Source organism: Loxodonta africana, chromosome 2, assembly GCF_030014295.1.
Source record: "Loxodonta africana isolate mLoxAfr1 chromosome 2, mLoxAfr1.hap2, whole genome shotgun sequence".
Taxonomy (NCBI): domain Eukaryota; kingdom Metazoa; phylum Chordata; class Mammalia; order Proboscidea; family Elephantidae; genus Loxodonta; species Loxodonta africana.
In genome coordinates this window covers 53,156,857-53,180,580 of record NC_087343.1, presented here as the reverse complement: position 1 = coordinate 53,180,580, position 23,724 = coordinate 53,156,857, and the positions used below count along the sequence as shown (strand labels likewise).

At 35.8% G+C, this 23,724-nt stretch overlaps 1 protein-coding gene across 5 annotated transcripts in view; it reads right to left on the bottom strand.

The window, feature by feature from the left end:
- Positions 1 to 23,724, bottom strand: part of PARP8 (poly(ADP-ribose) polymerase family member 8) — a 197,950-nt gene that overhangs the window by 61,139 nt on the left and 113,087 nt on the right. For all 5 annotated transcript variants that reach the window (XM_064271870.1, XM_064271877.1, XM_064271879.1 and 2 more), the window contains 5 exons: positions 23,575 to 23,669; positions 10,600 to 10,660; positions 10,065 to 10,155; positions 2,276 to 2,342; positions 363 to 488 (listed from right to left, as the gene is read on the bottom strand). In XM_064271870.1, the coding sequence (XP_064127940.1) occupies positions 363 to 488; positions 2,276 to 2,342; positions 10,065 to 10,155; positions 10,600 to 10,660; positions 23,575 to 23,669 (440 nt within the window). The remainder of the gene's footprint in view (positions 1 to 362; positions 489 to 2,275; positions 2,343 to 10,064; positions 10,156 to 10,599; positions 10,661 to 23,574; positions 23,670 to 23,724) is intronic.

Sequence of the window (23,724 nt, the reverse complement as noted above, 5' to 3'; positions counted from 1 at the left end):
GTTCTAAGAATTTTCTCCCTCTCCTACAAAATCCACTTGACACATATCCCAAATCCCCATGTGGAACTATTTTTGGCTGGAAGGGCTCTATGTGATTAGAAAACAAAAAGAATAAAATTTTAGTGAATTTAACCCATGTTAAAGAAATGAAAACTCTAGACACATATTAGAATGTCTGTTTTTATGTACAGAACCAGTCATTTACAGCAAGAGAATACATGTAACTTAGATCTTTCTTTGAAGCCTGAGAGGAAAAATAAACAGATGTCAAGAATATAGGAATAGTACTCTGAACTGCGTAACAATGGAAAATCACATGCCCAGCATTTGCTAAGACAATGATTAAGTCACCTGTTACCTACCTGCGCAAGGTAGAAAATAAATGCAGGGGAGACTTCACTTTCTTCTCTGACAGCTTCTTATTGTGCAGGCAATTGGATTTTTCTTTGCTCTGTTTCCACTGCTGTGTAACAAATGACTGCATGATTCTGTCAATCAAAAGATAATTCTGTTATCACAGTACCAGTGTCATTTTTTTTAATTCTGTATTTATTATGTAGAGAATGCATTTATCAAAGGAAATAAACATGTAGTAATCAGTCAGATGCAAATATAAAATCATACAAGATGTTTTCATATGGAGGAGGGCATCATGTAGAAAGTTCCTTATTTAGTAAGTACAATAACTCGTTTCAAAGAGTTTTCTCTTAGAACATTGGTCAATAAAGGTCAATGCATGATGCCAAATTAAAGTTCACTGAAATTAAGGGGAACATATGGACAGAATTGTAACAAAGCATCTAAGCATTGTAACGAAGGGTCTTTTAAGTATTTACCTACCTGACGGTCTATCTTGATAAATTTAAATTTCAGTAAAAGGTGCATATTCAGAATGAATAATCTTTCAGGAATTCTCCATGCGTACTAATTCTTAAAGCTAATATTTTGATAACTATAATATTTTTCAAGTTTATATTTTGACCACGGCTAACTGAAGTATATCTCTATGTTTCGAAAGTCATTTCAACTGGGCTAAGTTGCACGTCCTTTTGTGAAAGGTCACGACCCATCCAGACTCTGTGTCTAAAGAAGAAACCACATTCCTTCTTGCGTGGAAGGTCGCCAAAGGGGACCATGTGGACAGCATCATTATCATATTCAGGGAAAATCACCGCAACCACTCTAGATTTGCAACAAAACACTGGAGATGGGCCCCAAAAATCTTTTCCTTAGCTCATACCAGAGATAATCTCATCTTAGAAAAAGCTGAAAGTTGGTGAATCCTTGTGTCTGTAATTTATCACTTTTCTCTTCATTTTAAGATGTAATTTTGTTCTGCTGCCATTGTATCTGGCTCTATCAGTGTTCTCTGTCTTTAAAAAACAGGTTTTTATGCAAAAAAAGACCTAAATATCAGAAAACAAAGCAAACTAGAGTTGAACAATGGAAAAAGTTATCACAAAGTCTTTGTGAAATTTTATGAAGCAATATGCAAAAACTTTATTCACATTTTTTCCTGATGCTCAAAAGCCGTTTTCATGAATTTCTAGTTTGGGTCCATTAAAAATACCAAAGTTTGCCAGAAAGCTAATGACTATATAAACACAGTGCTACAAGTACTAATAATGAATGTACATACCTATTTAATTACACACACTATTTTCTAAAGAACTAAGTTAATTTACAAGAGTTAAATAGAGTCATTATGTTAGCCAGGATCCAAACAAGGATCACACAGTAGACCAGGGCCAGTGGCTGCTAAACTGTTACTACCTCCAGGCCCTAAGAAATAAGCAAGGGAATGTTAACAGAATCCTGCAACAGAGAAAGTCCTGTAAAGGCTGCAGCCTAGAGCATCCCAGGAGGCTTTAACTGAAGGGCTAGTGAGCCAGTGTGACCTCATAAAGAAAAAGGCAGGACAATAAATATTCACATCTCACTCTCCTTCCTCCCTGCGTTGGTCAAATTAAATACACGGAGACACAAGAGGCTGCATCCACACAGGTCAGTTTCCCAGGGCAGAGTGCTATGTGGTAGGAGGGGAGCAGATATGAGGTGGAAAAAGAAGGATGCTGGCCCAATCCTGAAGGTAAGCTCTGATACCTAAATTATTTACAGTGATTTCCTCTTAACTAACTTTTTAACATCATGATGAATTCCTCTCCTGAGGTGCTCACCTCAAAAAACCTCTTATAAATTTTAAAAGAGCAAAGAGCAAAATGAGAACTCAGTTCTCTTCAATAGGAATTTATTTGTTACACTCCTGCAAACTTACTTTTTCAGCTGATGTCCCAAACCAAATCGCTCTTTTGTGGAGATCTGAAACACATCAACAGTGGGCACTGCAAGGAAAAGAAAAAAAAAAAAATCAAAGTAAAATATTGAGTCAAGACTGGACCATCAGCCAGTAAAAAGATGAAGTAGTAAGCGTGTGTATTAATGAATACGTGTGTGTAATGTATTATACATACACTTAAAAACAGGGTACACACAGTCCTACGCACTATCTATACTTAATGTATATATTTGAGATAATTCTCCATCATTATATGTTGATAGAGAATGATCTTCAAAATAAAGTGTGAATAACAATATAGCACACAGTGTGTATGCTAATTTTTAAGTGGCAACGACACATATGTTGTATAGACATATACCTTTATTAGGGAAAAAAAATGCAGGATGGGGGTAAGGCATAGCAGACTTACTTCCTACTGCATACCCTCTTATCTGGTTCCTTTTTTTTTTTTTTTTTTTTTACCAGGTTTATGCATTTTTTAATAATTACAATGCTTATAAAATTAGTAACAACTTCTCTCCAAGAAGTTGCTCATTATTTATTCACTGATTTAAAGAGAAATTTATTGAGTGCACATCGTGCCAAGCACTACATATAAGAACAATTAAAAATTTAAGAAAAAAAAATGCTCAAATATCCCCACCCCCCTGAACTCTGCAGTCCTGTGGGAGGAGACAAACAAAAATGGGTAAGAAAATATATGGAATGCCAGAAAGTGATCAAGGCTCTGGAGAAAAAAAAAAGAAGGGAAAGGGTATGGAAACTGCAGGTTCTGTGGACACAGGCGTCAATGTTAGATAGGATGAATAGGAAAAACTCATTGAGAAGATATGTGAGTAAAGACCTGAAAGATTTGAAGGAGACAGGCATGTGGGCATCTGGAAGAAAAGTAGTCTAGCCAGAGGAAACAGGCTTAAACCTTCTAGGAACAGTAAGCCAACTACTGTGACTGCAGTGCAGTGCTATTAGGATATAGATCAGAGAAGAACCATGGATCAGAATGTGCAGGATGATCTCTTGGTGAAAGGACAAGGCTAGAAACAGAAAGGTCAGTCAGGAAGTTATTACAACAACTGAGGCAAAATATATGGTAGCTTGCATCAGCGGAGGTGGTGAATATTTTGGATTCATGCTCTCTGTTAGAGGTGGCAGGTTTTGCTGATGGATTGGATTTGAAGCGCAAGAGAAAAGAGTCAAGGTTGAATCCAAGAATTTTGGCCTGAGCAACTAGAAGGATGAAACTTACCAGTTCTCAGCATGTAAAAGGCTGCAGGAGAAGCAGGTTTGGCAAGGTGGCAAGATCAGCTATTTGACTCTGGATATCTAAAATTTGAGTTGGATAGAGAAGTCCAGTATCCTCGCATTTAGGTGAGAGTAATGTGCCAAAGATACAAATTCAGAATAACCAGCGTATGTGTATTTAAACACACGAGGCTGGACAAAAAACAAACAACTGAATGAGTGTAGATGGATGAGAGAAGTCTAAGGATTAGGCCCTGAATCTCCTAGCATTCAGAGGCTCAACAAAAAAAGGCTGAAGTGGAATGGCCAGGAGGATGGGAGAAAACCAGAATGCGGCTCATGGGAACCACAAATTCACAGAAGTTTTTCATGGACAGGATAAACAACGGTCATCAAATGCTGTTAAGTCAATTAAGATGAGGACTCAGAACTGACCACAGGGTCATTTAGCGACACTAAAGTAATACTGGTGATGCTGACAAGAATAGCATTGGTGAAATGATGGGTCCGCACCTGACTAAAGTCAATTCACAGGAGAGAGGAAGAAAGAACACGGATTAAGATGACAGAGAGCATTTCAGTAAAGAAAGTTAATAGTCAAGGAAAGCAGAGTATTAGGGTCATAGCTGAATAGCCAAAGAGGTTTTCTGTGTTTTTTTTTTTTTATTCTTCTTCTTTTTTTAAGATGAGAGAAATACTTGTTTACTGATGGGAATCACTCAGGAGAGAGAGAGGCATGAATAGTATTGGAAGGAGAGAGAGGCTTGCTGGAAACATATCTTAATAGATGAACGTGAGCGCTCCAAATGGCCAAAACAAACAATTTGAGCAACAAAATAAATATTCATGAGTTAATGCTGGATTATATAAACAAATAAATGGGGATAATAGACAAATCTTCCATGCAGAGGAACCCCGAATAGTTTATGTGAATACTCCATCCTCAAAGAGATGGAGCACGACCCCTCACTCTTTAAATATGGGCTGCACAAACTAACTTCCTTCCAAAGAATACTGTATAGAAAGAGGGAAAAAGAGTAACTTTACAGTGAAGCAAACTGACAAACAACATCTCAACCAGATGATTAAGGGTACTGTCAACTGTTATGATATCCTTGATATGACGGTCTTCACCTCTGTTAACTTCCTCCCCCAAAACGCATAACCCCAGTCCAATCATGAGGGGGAAAAAAAAATCAGACAAATTCCAGTTGAGGAACATCCTACAGAATGTCTGACCACAACTCCTCAAAACTGTCAAGGTAATCAAAATATGAGAAAACTGTCAAAGCCAAAAGAAGTCTAAAGAGGCCTGACTAATAAATGTAATATGGTATCTTGGATGGGATTCTGGAACCGAAAAAGGACATTAGATATAAACTCAGAAAATCTGAATAAATTATCTATTTTAGTTAATAATGTATCAATATTGGTTCATTAATTATAATAAACATACGATATTAATGTAAGTTGTTAAAAATTAGGGAAACTGGGTATGGAGTATATGGGAACTCTCTGTAGTAACTTTGCAATTTGTAGATCTAAAACTCTTAAAACAAAAAGTTATTAGAAATTAATTTTAATAACTAGTTAAAAATAAAATATAAAAGTCCCACTGATAATGACAACCAAAGTACTCAGGAATAAACTCAGTGAAAATTAATGACTGCTGCAAAAGACAAAGAAACAAAAACCAAAAAACAAAACAGAAAACTGTACAGATATATAAATCTTGACACTGTAAACAAATGATCCTTTATAGTAAGTATTGTAAACATGTCTACACTTCTCAAATTTACAAGTTTACCTTAGACACAATCAAATTCCCTACAGAGTTCTTTTTGAGGAGGAAGGGAATGAGGGAGGTGAAGGTTATTCAATTTTCTTCTCATCTGATATAATTTATCTTGGGAGGAGAGTGGAGGGAGGGCTGCTCAAGATATGTAGAAATTACACTAACACTCTGACCATGTAGTGGTACTAATGAGAAGAGGATTACCAAAAACTAAAACCAAACCCACTGCCGTTGAGTCAATTCTGACTCATAGCGACCCTACAGGAGAGAGTAGAACTGCCCCACAGGGTTTCCAAGGAGCGCCTGGCAGATTTGAACTGCTGACCTTTTGGTCAGCAGCCGTAGCACTTAACCACTATGCCACCAGGGTTTCCGAGAAGAGGATTAGGAGAGAAAAACATTTCAAAGTAAGGTTAATTGTCTATCATTCTAAACTAAAGACAGCCCTGTTGTTGTGGTCAGAAACTGAACTTAGATTTCAGGAATTCTGGGAAAAAATATATTTATCATAAGAATCATACTAAACAATATCAACTCATTTTATTTAAACTACATTTTCCCTGTGAATAAAAAAAAAATCTTATCTTTAAATTCAAAGTGGATAAAAAGTTGCATTTCTCCAATTCTTATCTCTCATAGGTAACTGTCATGTTGGCCCTAGACAAATGTTGTAGTTCAGAAAAGTGTTATTCATACATTTCTGAAACCTAAGAATAAATGCTTTTCGAAAGAACTGCTAACTAGGTCAGTCTAAACCTTGGATTAGTCATACATCTTTCCTACTTTCATTTTACCATAAATGCTGATACCTACAAAGACATATAAAACAGCCTTCAAGAAATTACTTTATTACCTTCTGTTTTTAAATTATTTGCTTGTAATAATCCAAGTCATAAACTTGAATAAAACATAATTTTTTCTTCTGTAAAAATATAAATTTTCCTTTTTGTAACATCTCTAGTCTTAGTCATGTATTTACACGTTACTGCCCATTTTAAATTATATTTTTTCCCTCCATTTTTCCATAGAATATAATAAGTAGTAAATTCAAAACCACTGCATTACAGAAATAGCAGAAAAACAGCAAAAGGATAAAAATTTTTAATAATACCATCCCCATGTGAGAAGCTTCCAGTGATTTTTGCTACAAATAGTGTAGATGGAACCAAATAGTGAATTCAAAAGATAAGAAAGCAAACTGCTGACCACTACTAACATACCTCCAAATGAAGGAGCAGATGACCCAGGAAGTGTACCCCAGGGGGGCTGCCTCCAGGAGTAGCAGTGCAGGAACAAATGGACAGCCTAACATGACTTCTCACTCAGAAGCTGGTGTAGGAATGTGTTCCTCCACTCTTGTACAGCCAGAACACACAGGGGATGGTTACTACCAAGGTTGATTCTGGGTCTACTCACACCAAATCCAGTGAAAAAAAAAAAAAGAACTCTCCTGTACAGAGATTACCACTGTGACTGCTTAAGGTGTTGACCTACTTCTTGCCCCCCACCCACCATCTTAGGTGAAGTCTGCCCAGAGGCAGACCCTAAGTGAGGATTATAACAGCAGAGCCGTTAGCAAAAAAACATGGAGGATGGGAGCACAGAGCTGGTAAAAAATGTCTGAGAGAATCTGTACATGGTACCAAGAGAGTCCACTGCTAATCTCTCACCAAATGTCGCATCTGGCACTAATGAATCTACAGTGAAGTAAATGAAGAATTCTTTCTTTCCCTTCTTAATTGAAAAAAAAAAAAAAGGTTATTTCTGAAAGAAATAAATGTTAATTCCTGTTTGAATACAATACTGAGAAAAGATACATTCAATCTATAAAACTATAAATCTGGGACTACTAATGTTCACCACAAAAGTCAAAATGATATGCATACATAAAATGAAATCAACTGATGAGTAATGTAAAATCAGCAAAGATAGCTGTCAAATTTAAAATACAATTGGGACATTAAGTAAAAGACTAAATTAAAAGAAAAAAAATCCATTTCCTGGAGTCGATTCCGACTCAAAATGACCCTATAGGACACAGCAGAACTGCCCCATAGAATTTCCAAGGATTTGGGAGAGGCTGGTGGATTTGAACTGCCAACCTTTCGTTAGCAGCTGAGCTCTTAACCACTGTACCACCAGGCGTCAAAATAGAAGACAAAATCATGAAAAAAAATTAAGTTGAAGACATATCTGAAAAAACTTACAAAGAACTCAGAGAAGGATAAACAGCGAGAAAGGATGAGAGAAAGAATGAACATGGAAGACAGTGCAATTGGATACAATCTATACATACTGGGGGCAATCAGATAAAGAAGGAATAATGAATAACTGCATAAACATTTCTTGAAGTGTAATTAAGACCTAGATATATTCTGCAAAAGTAAATACAAACAAGTCAGTATCAAGGAGAAAAAGAAAACATAGTCCAACCAAACCCAGTGTCATCAAGTCGATTCTGACTCATAGCGACCCCATAGGAGAGCAGAACTGCCCCACAGAATTTCCAAGGAGCGCCTGGCAGATTCGAACTACCAGCGCTTTGGTTAGCAGCCGTAGCACTTACCCACTACGCCACCAGGGTTTCCTAGTCCAACAAGTACACATAAAAACTCAAACAAACCAAAACAGCTTTCTTACAAATGAGACAAGCTGAAACTCTCAGACTTAATTCAACTAGAAGTTTCTAAAGCATTGTTGCCTTTGGGGGGGAAATTATTATGATCTCAAAAATTTATTCTGGGTCTCATTCACAAAACAAAAAGTCACTCTCATGTATGAAAAAACTGGGAGTACAGCTCTCATGTTTCCTTGATTTACAAATTACTTAAATATGTAAATCAACCAATAAATTGATTAAGAAAAAAAAAAGAATGGATGGATTTTAATACTGAAGAAGAATAAAATCGTCTAAATACACAATTAAACATTTTTACATTTCATATTTTTAAATATGTTTCCTACATTCAAACGTAAAAAAAACTTCAGTGAGATAACAATGTGAAGGAAAAGCTCTAAAATTCAAGATTTTATTTAAAAATAAGTAGCAATGACAAGATTACATAAAAGCATGCTACACTCTCATCTCACACCAATGGGGCTCAGATGAGTAGATTAACTGAACAAATTTTCGTAACTGAAAAAAATTTTTTTTTCATAATTAAAAAAAAAAAGTTCAGGCATGAGAATTTTAACCACCATCAGGGGAAAACTGAATGGTCAAATTCCTAAATCATTAAAGAAAAAAGTTAGCCATGTAGCACGATATGTGGGAGAACAGCAAAAATGCTATAGGCTAGAATATTCTGCAGATTATCATACATCATTTATTTCTGGAATATTTTAGACTTGAGGAAAGTCTTATAATGTTAAGTGAAAATGCAAGATGCATAGCAATTTATACAATTCAATGTCAACTTTATTAAAAAAATGGGTGACAGAAAATAGACAAGAGAAATAACAGCAAACTACAATTTTCTCAGTATAAACAGATTATGAGTAAGTTTTATTTTTCTTCTTTATTTCATTTGTAAATATTTGCAATAATCAGAAAACAAATATTTAACATCTGTTTTTCCTGGTCTAGCATTAAACAATATTAGTAAATGTTATTTATACCAAGAGTTAAGAATTTAATTAAATACAATGCATTATCTAAAATAGAAAACAGGTGAGGCTCACTATGGACAGAGTCTCAGAATGAAAGATTTCACTATATGTTTCATAAAATTGAAAGCACAGATGCTATTTTTATATGAAAACTAAGAGTAGGTGTATGTTACTTGAAATGTCTTGAGAAAAATCTGCAGAGATTGTACTAAAGTATGTTTAGCAGATTATAGATGGCCACAGTTTAGAGAGATGCTGTCTACTTCCCCACTTCTTGATTCTGGGCTAGCTCTGTTCATCAACAGAATGCAGTGGAAGATTCGCTGTGCCTTTTTCTGGGTAGCTTCTAGTTCTCGTCTCTTGGAACACTTACTTTTGGACCCCAGCCACCATGCTGCCAGAAGTCCTAAACCAGATGAAGAAGCCAAGTGTAGACAAGCACGCCAGCCAACAGTCCCAGCTGAGCTTCCTGATGACAAATGCATCAGATGGTAGCCATCTGAAGTCCAGCATCTTTAATATCCATCCTAGTGTCCCCAGCCGCCAACTGACTACAACATCAAAAAAAAAAAAAAAAAAACTGCCCTGCTAAGCCCAAAGAAGAATGAAAGATAATAATAAGCTGTCCTTTTTTTTAAGTCACTAGGTTTTGGGGCTATTTTTACTCAAGGGTAGACAACTAGAACAATATGAACGAGTACAGGTGTGTGTGTGTATCCTTGCAAGTCTTAGTAGACTGGGGGAAAATTTAACACAGTAAGTCTTGGCAAGATTTAGAATGGAGTCCTTTGTTGAGAGCAGATATCAGTTAAGTTACAGTAAAATCATCCCTTAAAGACTTGGAAAACAAAAACACTATTAGGATTTCCATTTACAAACACAGAAATATGTTGCATTTAAGTAGGCTAAATTCATCAATAATCAAAGGTGGGATAAAGAAACCCTAAAATTAAATCTCAAAATCTATTTCCATAAGTTACATTGGTAATTAATCACCTTTATTAGGAAGTGAGCACATTTAAACACCAGAATTACCAAATATGCTTATTGTACAGTGCACAATTCATTTAATATTCAAAATAGTAAACAGTCGGAAAAAAAACAAATAAATAAACCAACCTGGGCCATTTAAATACTGGGTAAGTGAGCAGTGTAGTCGGACAATTATAGGTTCTGTTCTAATTACTTCCCAAGCCAGAGCAATCTCCTCCTGCACAAATATATTTAAAAGATGAATTAGTCAATAACTTTTAGTAGTGTTCTTGAGTTTTTTCAAAATGAAAAAAAAAAAATTTTTTTTAAAAACACATTGAAGAAAGAAATGCATAAATCATGACAGTGTACATATTATCTCAAAACCCAGTGTGTTGTGAAAACAAGGTCAAATTACTCCTTTTTATTATGTAAAAACATTAAAAGCGAGAATTTAAAATATAATGAAGTACTATAATAAGAAATTATAAATTTCAGAATGTATTAAAAGAACCATGGCAAAATAAAAATATAATCTTTGGGTCTTCAGTGGGTTATAGTATTTCTTCATAAATCACTTTAACAAAGTCAAAACATAAGAGAACATATAATTAAATTTCTTCCAAGAATAAGAATCAAGGTATTTTAAATATACCAGTCATTACATAAAACGGATACTTACATCAAGAAAGCTAACATCAACATGCAGATCAATGTCTACATCATCAATGGCTCCATATTCCCTGAAAGCAAATATTAACATTCATTTTTCATTTTCCTTAAAAGATAGATTTTCTTAGATATTTTAAATTAAAAATTCAATCCCTAATTCTCATTTCTGATTTCCGAGATAGCTCAGAACTGACTGTGGAAATGAATTAACTAACTCAACCTAGCTGTACTGTCATCTTCTGTGACCTATTTATACCACACAGAAATCTTTCTATTTTATGTACACACATTTATTGTTGTTAGTTGCCTTGCAGCTGGTTATGACTCACGGCAACCTTAGGTATAACAGACGGAAATGCTGTCTGATCTTGTGCTATCTTCATAATCGTTGGTGTGTTTGAGTCCACTGTGTTTGCTACCGTGTCAAGCCATCTCATGGAGGGTTTCTCCCGTTTTTGCTGACACTCTACCAACCATATCCCTTTTATAGTGATTGGTCTTCTTTCCTGACGATGCAGCCAAAGTAAGGTAGTCGAAGTCTCACCATTTTCACTTGTAAAAAGTATTATGCTTGTATTTGTTATAAATTCAGGAGTTCACAGTTGTTCCCAGATGTCTGTGGCAAATTAAAAAATTTTGCTATGCGGCTACTCTGTTTTAATTGCACTCTGAGGATAAAGAGGCACTTCTAAAATCAAAAAAGGAATTTCAGACATGAGAAAGGGATGGAAGGATAACTTACTGCCACAATTATGTTCCCATGAAATTTCCTTCCAAAGTAGATAAGATCAGTGGTTCTGAAACTTATCCAGGTACTATGCAACCCGGATATTGCTGTGTTTAGATAGGCAGTTCTAAAACTGACATATCCAAATCAAAAAGCTATAATATGTTCCACATCAAGGCTTTGCAAAGACCAACTTTTGTACAGCCCAGCATTTTTTTTTTTAAGTTAACGAAAGAACATAAAAAAAAAAAAATCAGGAAAATTAGTTTTATTAGTCTCCCTGTACATACATGGAGCCCTGGTGGTACAGTGATTAAGGGCTTGGCGGCTAACCAAAAGGTTGGCAGTTCAAATCCACCAGCTGCTCCTTGGAAACCCTATAGGGCAGTTCTGCTCCGTCCTATAGGGTCACTATGAGTCGAAACCAACTCCACGGCAAGGGGTTTGGCTTGGTTTTATATACACATGGGAATTCCCGAAGACTTAATTGTGCTCATGAGGAACCTGTACACAGACAAAGAGGCAGCCATTTGAACAAAACAAGAAGATACTGTGTAATTTAAAATCAGGAAAGGTGTGCATCAGGGCTGTAGCCTTTCACCATACTTATTCAATCTGTATGCTGAGCAAATAATTTGAGAAGCTGGACTATATGGAGAAGAATGAAGCATTCGAATTAGAGGAAAACTCACTAACAACTGCAATATGCAGGTAACACAACCTTGCTTGCAGAAAGCGAAGAAGCCTTGAATCATTTACTGATGAAGATCAAACACCATAGCCTTCAGTATGGATTACATCTCAACATAAACAAAATACCCAGTGCTGTCGAGTCGATTCCAACTCATAGCGACCATATCTCAAAACTGGACCAATAAGCAACATCATGATAAAGGGAGAAAATATTGAAATTGTCAAGGATTTCATTTGACTTGGATCCACAATCAAGGCCCATAGAAGCAGCAGTCAGGAAATCAAACAACATACTGCATTATGCAAATCCACTTCAAAAGACCTCCTGAAAACTGTTAAAAAGCAAAAATGTCACTTTGAGGACCAAGGTGCGCCTGCCCCAACCCATGGTCTTTTCAATCACCTCATATGCATGTGAAAGCTGGATAATGAATAGGAAGACCAAAGAAGAATTAATGACTTTGAATTACGGTGCTGGCAAGCAATAATGAATACACTATGGACAACCAGAGAACGAGCAAATCTGTCTTAGAAGTACAGCCAGAATGTTCCTCAGAAGTGAGGATGTCAAGACTTTGTCTCATGTACCTTGGACATTTGATCAGGAGGGACCAGTTTCTGGAGAAGGACATCATTCTTGGTAAAGCAGAGGGTTAGCGAAAGAGAGGGAGACTCTCAATGAGATGTGGTGAAAGAGAGGCTGCAACGATGGCCTCAAGCATAGCAACAACTTTGAGGGTGGTGCAGGACAGGGCAGTGGTTCATTCTGTTGTACATACGGTTGCTATGAGTCAGAACTGACTCAATGACACCTAACAATGACAGCATACATACACACCCATTTTTAATGTTTTTGTAAAATACTAAAGCTATAAAATCTATATATATAGTCTGAGATAAAGCTATAAAAATAACTGAAATGATAAAAGACAATAGCCAATATTTACTGAGCACTTATTGAAAATCATATGGTAGGAGCACAGTCTACTCTGAAACACATGTGGTGGCCATGAGTTGGAATCGACTGGATGGCAACTGGTTGATGGTTTGTTGGTATGTACTAGAAACTGTTCTAAGTATTTCATGTACAAGCATTCATTTAATAAAAATAATATAAGTACTACTACTATCTCCATTTCATATATGCAGAAACTGAAGCCCAGAAAAATAAAGTAACCTATCCATCATCGCACTGTAACAATGCCAGGATTTGCATACATACATCCTATTTGGCTAGAAAATGCTTAATTGCTTCACTAGTCAATGAAACATGACTATATTGGAAACCAGGTTAAATGTTAACAGATGAGCTGGTAATAGGGAATCCAGGATTGGAAAGGGAGAGTGTTGACTTGTTGCGGTTGTTAACCAATGTCATAGAACAATGTGTGTGCTAGCTGTTTGATGAGAAACTAGGTTGTTCTGTAAACCTGAATCTAAAGTACAATAAAAAAAAAAATGCTAATGGGTGAGCTCATTAAAGCCTCATCATAACCCTATGAGGTAGATACTATTATTATCCTCATTTTACAGATAAAGAAGTACAATAGGTTGCCAAAGGCTAAATAAGTCATTGGAAAGTCAAGCATTGAATGCAGATTTAATTTCAAAACTGCATAAAAGACAGTATTTGGCACACGTTGTTGTTAAGTGCCATTGAGTCGATTCTGATTCATAGTGACCCTATGTACAATAGAACAAAACACAGCTGGGTCCTGCATCATCCTCACAATCCTTGTTATGCTTGAGTCCACTGTTGCAGCCACTGTGTCAATCCATCTCGCTGAGGGTCTCCCTCTTTTTTGTTGATCCTCTACTTTATCAAGCATGATGTCCTTCTTCAGGGACTGGTCCCTCTTGATACTGTGTCCAAAGTGCATGAGACGCAGGTTTACCATCCTCAATTTTAAGGTGCATTCTGGCTGTACTTCTTCTAAGGCAGATTTGTTTGTTCTTCGGGCGGTCCATGGTATTATTCAATATCCTTCACCAACTCCGTAACTCAAAGGCATCAATTCTTCTTCAGTCTTTCTTATTCATTGTCCAGCTTCATATGCATATGAGACAACTGAAAATACCATGGCTTGGGCCAGGTGCACCTTAGTTCTCAAAGTGACATCTTTGCTTTTGAACACTTAAACAGGTCTTTAGCAGCAGATCTGACAATGCAATATGTTCCTTGATTTCTTGGCTGATGTTTCCCCGGCGGGGGGGGGGGGGGGGTTGAATGTGGATCTAAGTAAAATGAAATCCTTGACGACTTCAATATTTTCTCTGTTTATCATGGCACATGGTAAGTGCTTAATAAGTATTTCTCTGTATTATATATGTGATACTAATAATAGTAAAAAAGTGTGGCACTTTAATAGGGTTCAGAGAACAAATCTTAATGACTGAATGGTTTTGTATAAATTGACGCATGAGCTAATCCCCATCTTTTGCTTTCCGATCATTATGACAAAGAAGGCAGCATCCTAGACTGTAACTTAACCTCTGTGTTTTCTCCCATCTCCCCTCAAACATGTATCAAAACACTGAGCACATTTTCATTATTTATGAAATTGTACTTTTTATTCTTCTGTGGTAGAATTTTAAAGGTTACAGAGAAGGAAGAAAAATTACTCACATAGGAACCCACTGTTTAAAAAAATCACAGATGTCAAAACATCTGTGTTATTCAGAAAGGATAAAATGACACACAAATTTAGATATGGTATTATACATAGAGTATGGCAAAAATAAGAACCAAGCAAATGAATCATTTCTTCTATTCCTTTAACTTCAGGGTTCAGAAAACTTTTTTTCTCTAAAGGACAAGATAGTAATATTTCAGGTTTTTCAGGCCACATACAATCTCTGTTGCATATTCTTCTTTTTTTGTTGTTGTTTTTCACAACCCTTTACAAAGACAAAAGCCATTCTTAGCTCCTGTGCTCTTTAAAAATAGGTCCCACAGCCTGTTGACCCTGAATGAGTGTGTAATTCATAAATACAAAAGGTCAAATATTTATTGTTAGGCATGTTAAAAGAGAAGGGTACTAAATTCAATGAACAGGACAGATTACTAATGATGTTCAAGAGAAGTTTTATGAGGACAAAAAGGCAGAAGCTGAACTTCACAGAAAACAATGACTAAGACTAAAAGAGGCACTAGAATTCGAGTTTGGTGTTGATGAGGAGAAACGATAATATACTGAGACAAGCAGTTAATGAGGATTTTTTCTTCCAAATATATTTTTAAAAAACCTTGTTAGCCTTTCTCTAATTATCAAGGTAAAATATGCTGACTTAATGCATACATATACCTTGACTACAATCACTCCACTTATAGAAATTAATCCTAAGAAAATAACAAAGTTCCACCCAGAAGGATGGATGTGAAAGCAATAAGTGGAAGCAATGTTAAATAATGAGATATTTAAATAACTTATAGCACATTGATATGATGAAAAAATGATCAACATCAACTAAAGATGTTGGTAAAAAAAAAATTTAATAACCTAAGGAAAAACTTTCAAATATACTATTTAGTGAATAAGCAGATTACAAAAAAGCATCGAAACTAAAATGCCTTATTTTATTAAAAAAATAGAAAACCAATAAAGGTACTGAATTATTACCTATTGACTATGGGTAAACCTTACATAAAAAATAATTTATGTAATTTCTAATAATATATATCTACTTTTTCTGATTACAAAAATAATATAGGATCATTATGTGAAATGTGGGCAATAGAAAAACACACAAAAAATAATGTCACTGCTAATACCACCACCTGGAGATAATTCTTTGTAACATTTTACTTATGTCTCATTCTTGTTTGTTTCATATATATGTATGATTGTATGGTATATAAAGGTTTGGGTCCTGCTTTTCACTCATTATGAGTGTTTTTCCGTATTGTAGAATATTCTTCAAAACCATAACTGTGAATGGCTGTATTTGTTTAAATGCACTTGTGTAATAAACATTAGGTTACTTTCATAAACATTAATGTTCACTGCAGCACTATTCACAATAGCCAAAAGGTGGAAACAACTTAAATATCCATTGGATGAATGGATAAACAAAATGTAGTATATACATACAATGGTACAATAAAATATAACTCAGCCATAAAGACAAATTAAGCCCTGATACTTGCTAAAACATGGATGAACCTTGAAAATATTATGCTGAATGAAGTAAGTCAATCACAAAAGGACAAATATTGTATGATCTCACTTGCATGAAATATCTAGAATAGGCAAATATATAGAGACCAAAGTTTATCAGTGGTTACCAGGGATGAGAGGGAGGGAAGAAATGGGTGTCACTGTTTAGGAAGCACTGGGTTTCGGCTTATTGTGATGGAAAATTTAGCAACGGAGATTGGTGATGGTTACACAACGAAATTAGTGTAACTGCTGTCACCAAATTGTACATGTGGAAAACACTGAGCTGGCAAATGTTGTGTTACATATATTTCTACAACAATTAAAAAAAAAACTAGGTTACTTTTTTTTTTAACATTGTACATATTGATAAATAATCCTCTGGATAAAAATCTGTGTACATCTGTCTTCTAATCGATTAATTTCTATTCTGAGTCAAATAGTATGATTATGTTTAGTATTTTTATATATTGTCTTGGAGGAAACCCTGGTTGCGTAGTGGTTAAGTGCTACAGTTGCTAACCAAAGGGTCGGTAGTTTGAATCCGCCAGGCACTCCTTGGAAACCCTATGGGGCAGTTCTACTCTGTCCTATAGGGTTGCTATAAGTCGGAATCAACTCGATGGCACTGGGTTTGGTTTTGGTTTTATTCGAAGTGCATCCAGAACTCTTCTTAGAAGAAGGATGGTGAGACTTCGTCTCACATATGAAGTATTTCAGACATGTTACAAGCAGGGATCAGTCCCTGGAGAAGGACATCATGCTTGGTAAAGTAGAGGGTCATTGAAAAAGAGGAAGACACTCAACGAGATGGATTGACACGGTGGCCACATCAATGGGCTCAAGCATAACAATGACTGTGAGGATGGCGCGGGACTGCACAATGTTTTGTTCTGTTGTACACAGGGTCACTATGAGTTGGAACCAACGCGACAGCACTTAACAACAACATTGTTTAATCACTGTTTTAATAAATTATATCAATTTATAATCACACCACTCAGATTATGACAGGGACCATTTCCCAAGTCCTCATTATCACCAGGCATTTTTTCTCCCATCTTTGCCAATTTATTAGGGGAGAATAACTTTTGTTTTGTAATGTTTACATTGGCAAGACTTTGGTATGTTTAGAGGCAGAGAGAAAGAAATCAAAGATAACAAAAATTTCCAGTGAGAACCTTTACCCACTGCTGCTTTCTCCATAAATAGTTCAACAGAATTTACCATACAGTTTTAAAACTTCTGCACTGGTTTCATATATATATTTTTTCCTGTTAAATTAGTATCTTCCTTCCACATCTAATATTCACAATTTCTTTTTTTTTAAAAAAAAGAGAAAATAAAGGGTTACCGGTGATCTCCTTGGGCGCCACAGAGCATAAATACAGAATTTTAAGGAGGTAGAGGTCTTAAAAGCTTGCAGTTAACTACATTCTGCAGGTGCAGCTCTGTAAATAGTTACACTTTTGTTTTGTTTTTATGCCACACTTCAAAGAATTCACAAACAACACTGGGTATATGCAAACCCATTTCCGTTGTGATGCCTTTTTTATTTAATGCCAGTAATTTCATGTTTCCCGCTGAGAGATTACAAAGTGTGATTACAGTTTGCCCAGTACAGCGACACAATCATCAGGACTGCTTCTATATCTGAATAACTTTCAGTGGCCCAGGATCTCATGAATAGCAAATGCAAAATCAAGTTGAATGTCTAAAACATGAATGCAACTTGAATTATAAAACTAGATATCGGATTGTGCCCTCAATGCTGTAGTGAGTTTATAATAACTCAAAATAATTTCTTGTACTGCCTATGTTTATTCACTGTGAAAAGAAGAAAACAAACTAAACTTGAATACTTTTTTAAGATGAAGGAAACAGCACCCAAGTAAGTGATCTGATGCAGTTGTTCCCTCTGGAGCAGAGGGTTTTCGAAGAACTGCTCCAGAAATGTTCCCGCCTGACCTCCAGTGATACTTCCAATCTCAGTTGCAGCAATCTTTAAAGCAACATATCTACAACTGGCATTTTACATGGGACCCAGTCTACTCAAGAATATATGTAGGAAAATACCATGCTAAGTGAAAAAAGTCAGTAATAAAAGGATAAATACAGATTCCACTGATACGAAATATCTAGAATAGACAACTGTAGAGAGAACTAAATTTATTAGTGGTTACCAGGGGAGGAGCAGCCCTGGTGGCGCAGTGGTTAAGAGCTTGGCTGCTAAACTACAGATCAGCAGTTTGAACACAGCAGCTGCTCTGCAGGAGAGAAGATGTGGCAGTCTGCTTCCGTAAAGACTTACAGCTTTGGAAACCCTGTGGAGCAATTCTACTCTGTCACTATGAGTCAGAACTGACTTGATGGCAATGGATTTTTTGGTTTTATCATGGGAAAGAGGGGGAAAGGAGGACTCACTGCTTAAGGGACAATGAGCTTTTGGTAAGGGTGATGGAAAATTTGGGAGTGGACAGTGGTGCTGATTGCACAACCCAATAAACACAATTAATGCCACTAAATTGTATGTATGAAGAATATTTTGTTATATATACATCTTCTCACTTATCGACTATCTTATTCTCCGACCCTAGCATTTACAACAATAGTAAAAAAATCTACTATCTAACTATTTTGCACATTAATGACATCTGGCAGTAATGAACGCCAAGATGGTAGGCAAGTGTACTGCTGGCTGTGTTGGTTAAGATTATATGCCAACTTGGCTGGGCCATGATTCTCAGTGGTTTTGCAGTTATGTAATGATATAATTTGGCAGTTGTGTAACGATGCAGTCATTCTCCATTTTGTTATCTGATGTGGTCGTCCTCCATTTTCGCATACACATTAACAACCTGGTCTTTGGAACCTAACCATGCCAATAAGTGAAGACAGGTTATATATTTACCACAATTTTAAAAAAAAGGCATATATATGAAATATTTTTTTCAATGAACTTGTATTTTTGAGGGCACTCTGTGTAAGAATTCTTGCCAATTTGTTCTCCTTTTTTTTTATTAAACTATTCCAGACAAAATTCTTATTAATAAGACACAGATATAGAATAATATATTAAATGTTAGATCATCAATGTTGGTTCTCCTTTCTCTGTATAACTGGGCTATTTAATATGCTGTTGTGATGTTTTATAATATAATCTGATAAAAAATAGCAGCAATTGTTATAATAATAAAATGTTTCAGATATCTAGCCTTTCCTTATCGACTTTCAAGGAAATTATATGTACACGCCCAAATGAAACCCTACCACAAAAAAACTAGTTCTTGGGTAATAAGCCTCTATTACTATTTAGTTATTTCTGCTTTTAACAAGTATTATTTTAAGAAGAAATATATTTGTGATGAAACATATACTATTTCATGGCTGAAGCTCAATAGCTTCAATGTCTATCTCTGCATGCCTACTCAATGTATGTTTATTGCCTAGTGTGGGAGAAATGTTTGTGAACGGGCCAAGAAATGTGCGCATTCAGTAGTCAGGAAGAAATCTTGGCAGATTAAAGCATTTGCAAGACTGTATCCAAGGTAGCTACAAATTTCTCTAAAGGACAACAGGACTGAGAAAAATTTAAAAATTAGATCCAGTTAATGACGGAAGCTCATATAAGACAGTGCGTAAGAGGTACAGTATTAACAGTTGTTACCAGGCTGCCCTCGGTTTAATAATCCTTGCTTGAACCAAGTACAGGTTTTGAGAGCAGAGATGGCTGTCCAGGATTTCAGCATCTAAAGCTTACATCTACATTATGCTCCAGGTTTTTGGGAAAACACTCTCCTCTTTGTTTCCTCTGTGTGTCTCTTGTCATCACTTTCCCCTGATATTCAGGGTCAGAATGTTTTCTCTCCTAGGTTCTAGAGGCAATGGGCAGAGAATTAATATGCTGAAAAGGATATTACGACACTCAGTCCAAGATCTTCTTTTGATGAATGATATCCATCAATGTAGACTAAGTTATGCTGTGGTAATAAACATCCTCAAAATCTCAGTGGCTTAACACAAAAGAAGGATTCATATCCAACTTATGCTATGTGGTTGACATGGAATGGTAAGGAGGTACATCTTAATACAGTCACTAAAGGACCAAGCCAGGGTAACAGAGGCTGGGGAACATGGGAACTCACACACAGTGGACTTCCGCTCACACTTCACTGACCAAGTAAGTTGTGTGTCCACGCCTAACATTAAAATACAATCCTACCACATACGTAGAAGAGGAGAACCAGAAGATCCATAAGCAGTCCCAATGGCCACTAAGAATGGAAATCCAGAGAAATTAAATTGGTCCATCCTGATTTGTGTTAGTTTTTTTCTTCCTTTTATATTATTTTAGGACATAAGCGGTAGGCATGAGTATGGATCCAGTTAATGAAGTATAGTCTCAAACCACCAGAAATTCCTTAACACTCCCTTGTCCTCCAAAATATCAACTCTGAACAGCCCTATTAAAATTGTTCACCCAGCAGAAGTGATTGAATGGCAGAACAGTCCCAATCTTGCGATCTCCCAGTCTGCAGGAAGCATTAGTCATAACAAAAAGGTTGAACTGTTAATCAGATTGTTTCCATTTTAAAAATGAAAGATGGTATGATCAGAAAGGAAAAAATGTTTTATCTGGGAGAGAAGTTTTAAATTTCCCAAGAAAATTCTTAGAATTATTTCTTTCCCAACAAAATGAGAATTTTATGACCCATAATTTTCATCTTTCTAAAAATATTAATCTCAAATTGTTAACAAATGGCACTGATCGATATTTCTTTATAAATTCATGACTATAGGAGTACTTTTACAAAGAAAAACATAAAACCTTCATGATTCAAGATGAGACATATTCAGACTGATCATAGCATTAATTACGTTTCCCCAGAGACCTAATATACCTCCTATAGAAGAGCTTACAAATCCAAATGGTTCAACACATCCAGTATTCTGCTTCTGCATGATATGGTCAGGTACAGTTGTCATTATCTACTCAAACTTTTCAGTATTAAAATCTATCACCAGTCACATTTTCTATACCCTCTTTCAATCTATGTAAGGTGTGTTTTGCCTCGGTCTAGGCAATTTCAGTTATTTCCAACTCTTATAGAGAACTTAGATGTGGTTAGCTGCCTTTCTCATTAGATGCCATCTTAAAAAAATGACATCAAATAGCCTATTGTGCATATTGAGGTACTTTTGCTCTTCAGACTCCATTAAGTTCTTATAAGCCTCAATTAAGTAAAAGAACATCTAATTAGAACAGTCTGTTTTCAATAGACTTAGAACTTGGCAGTGAGGATGATTCTAAGACCTTATGCCTAACTACCCTTTTTCCCATGTGTCCCTGCCTTAGTATTTGAGGCTAGACAGTAAATTCTTTCTTATTTATTTTAAGTGAATCAAACTAGTCCTGCTGTGATTGACCTTTATACCATGAGGCCTCTGGGAGGTTATTTATTCTGGAAACATCTTCTGCAGCTAGAGAAAATCTGAAGCAGGCAAGAACGTGGCTTGCATTCGTTAAGATTTAAATTGGATCAAAACTGTTATAAGCAAGGAAAAATCAAAACCATTTGTGACTTTTGATATTTCATTTTTCTAACAATTTCAAATAATTCTCTAATTTCAACAGCTGATAATTATTAATACTTTATTAATGATAGACAATACTAATACAGATAATCAGAGGTGCTTAATAAATGCTGAAAAAAAAAAGAAGAAAAACTCCTACATGACAGTAAGATTGGAGCCTACAGAGCATGGAAAAGAATGTGTAAGAAAAAAATTTTAACCATAAAAACAACCAATATGTGCTAAATAATCCTCTATACAAAATACGCATTTCAGATGAATATGTAAGTCTAATTTCATGCTGTATTATACTTATTAACTATTCCCCACAGACTTTTTTTTGTTTGTTTGTGGGAAGTCAAAATATGGTACTTAAAACCAAAATATTATACTTCCAAGTAAAGCTAAATTAAAATCTTAAAGGGCAATTCTTTTGGACAATTTATTGATAATCTCTATGACCTTCTTTATTTACTCGTTCTGTAACATCTCCTGCATTTCCATATTCCCTATCCTGGAGCTGTAGCAGAGATCAGCTGGCAGGTGATCACAGCTGATTTGCTGGGTTTGTGAAGATCTGCTTTTCCAAGTACAATCTCATCACACTTACTCAACTGTAGCCTGACATCCCTGCAAGGGTGGCAGAGGGAGGTTTGGTATACACACAACCCCAGCTTACTTATGCTGTAGGTGGTAGTGAGCTTCTGTTTCTGCAATTAAAATGAATCATTTTGGCAATTATAAATTATAGCTGTGGTGTACTTCTGAATTAAAAGTATTTGTTTGCCCTCTCAAAATCTGGATATGTCCATTGAAGACAGTGTAATGAGATAACGTCAACATCTTTCATGGATGTTGCCACTGAAAACCATCAAGAACCCACAGCCTGTATTCCATGTATGCCACAGGCTATGCTAAGCACTGGAATACAAGAATGACTAAAAACAAAAATTCAACAAGCAACAAAAACCTCTACTGCACCAGTCACAGAATTTATAATCTAGAAGAGGAATTCTAAGAAGGCCCAGAGAAAATCTGACCTTTGGAATGGGTCCTGAATGGAGGAAGCATTCCTTGACAAGTCAAGAAGGAATACGGTATATCTGAGAACAGGGTTAATTCCAGTTTGGGTAGATAAGAGACTGGCAAGGGAGACTGAGGTCAGACTCTGAGAGGAGTCTGGAATTCCATGCTCACTTGGAGACTACCCTGTAGGCAAGGAACCATTCAAAGAATTTAAACAGAAATCTGAAATAATCAGGTCTGACTTTTAGAAGCTAGTACAAGGACAGTAAATATGTTTTTCTTACATTAAGGAGAGAAAAGTAAATAAGAATGGTGCAATCTTTGGATGATTAAAAGTGATTTTAAAATGTCCTGGAAGTTTATCATCAAATAAAATAGTATGTAAACATTATTGGAATAAAACACTGTGCAAAACTATGTTTTCTTTTTCCTTTTTAAGGTTCAGATCACATATCACTATGTGGTTTGGATACCAGTGGTTATACGTTATTTGCTTTTATTGTTCAACATGGGCTTAGCTGGCTAAATCTATTACTAGAAAAAATTATGACACTATTTAAGACTGATACTTCATTAAACTGACTCTCCAAAATAACCAATGTCTTTAATGCAATCAATATAATCTTAAATCACGTGTACCGAAAAAATATATACATACTGCCATAACTATGCTATTTTCTACAAACAGACACACAACAGAATTTCTCAAGCACTTTCAGATATAATGAAGGCCAAGAAAAATTATTCCAACAGAAAATCCCAATGACTTACCAAATAATATTTTTATTCACTGAAGGTATTTATTTACCTGAGAGAAACTGCGTGTGGTCCATATATCTCTCTCACTGCCGACAAATCAGCTTCCAGCTGGGGGTGCTTCCGCAGCTCTCCGTCATAGTTCACCTGATGAAAAGGGATGATTTAGAAACGACTTCAAAAGAATCAAACACAAACATGC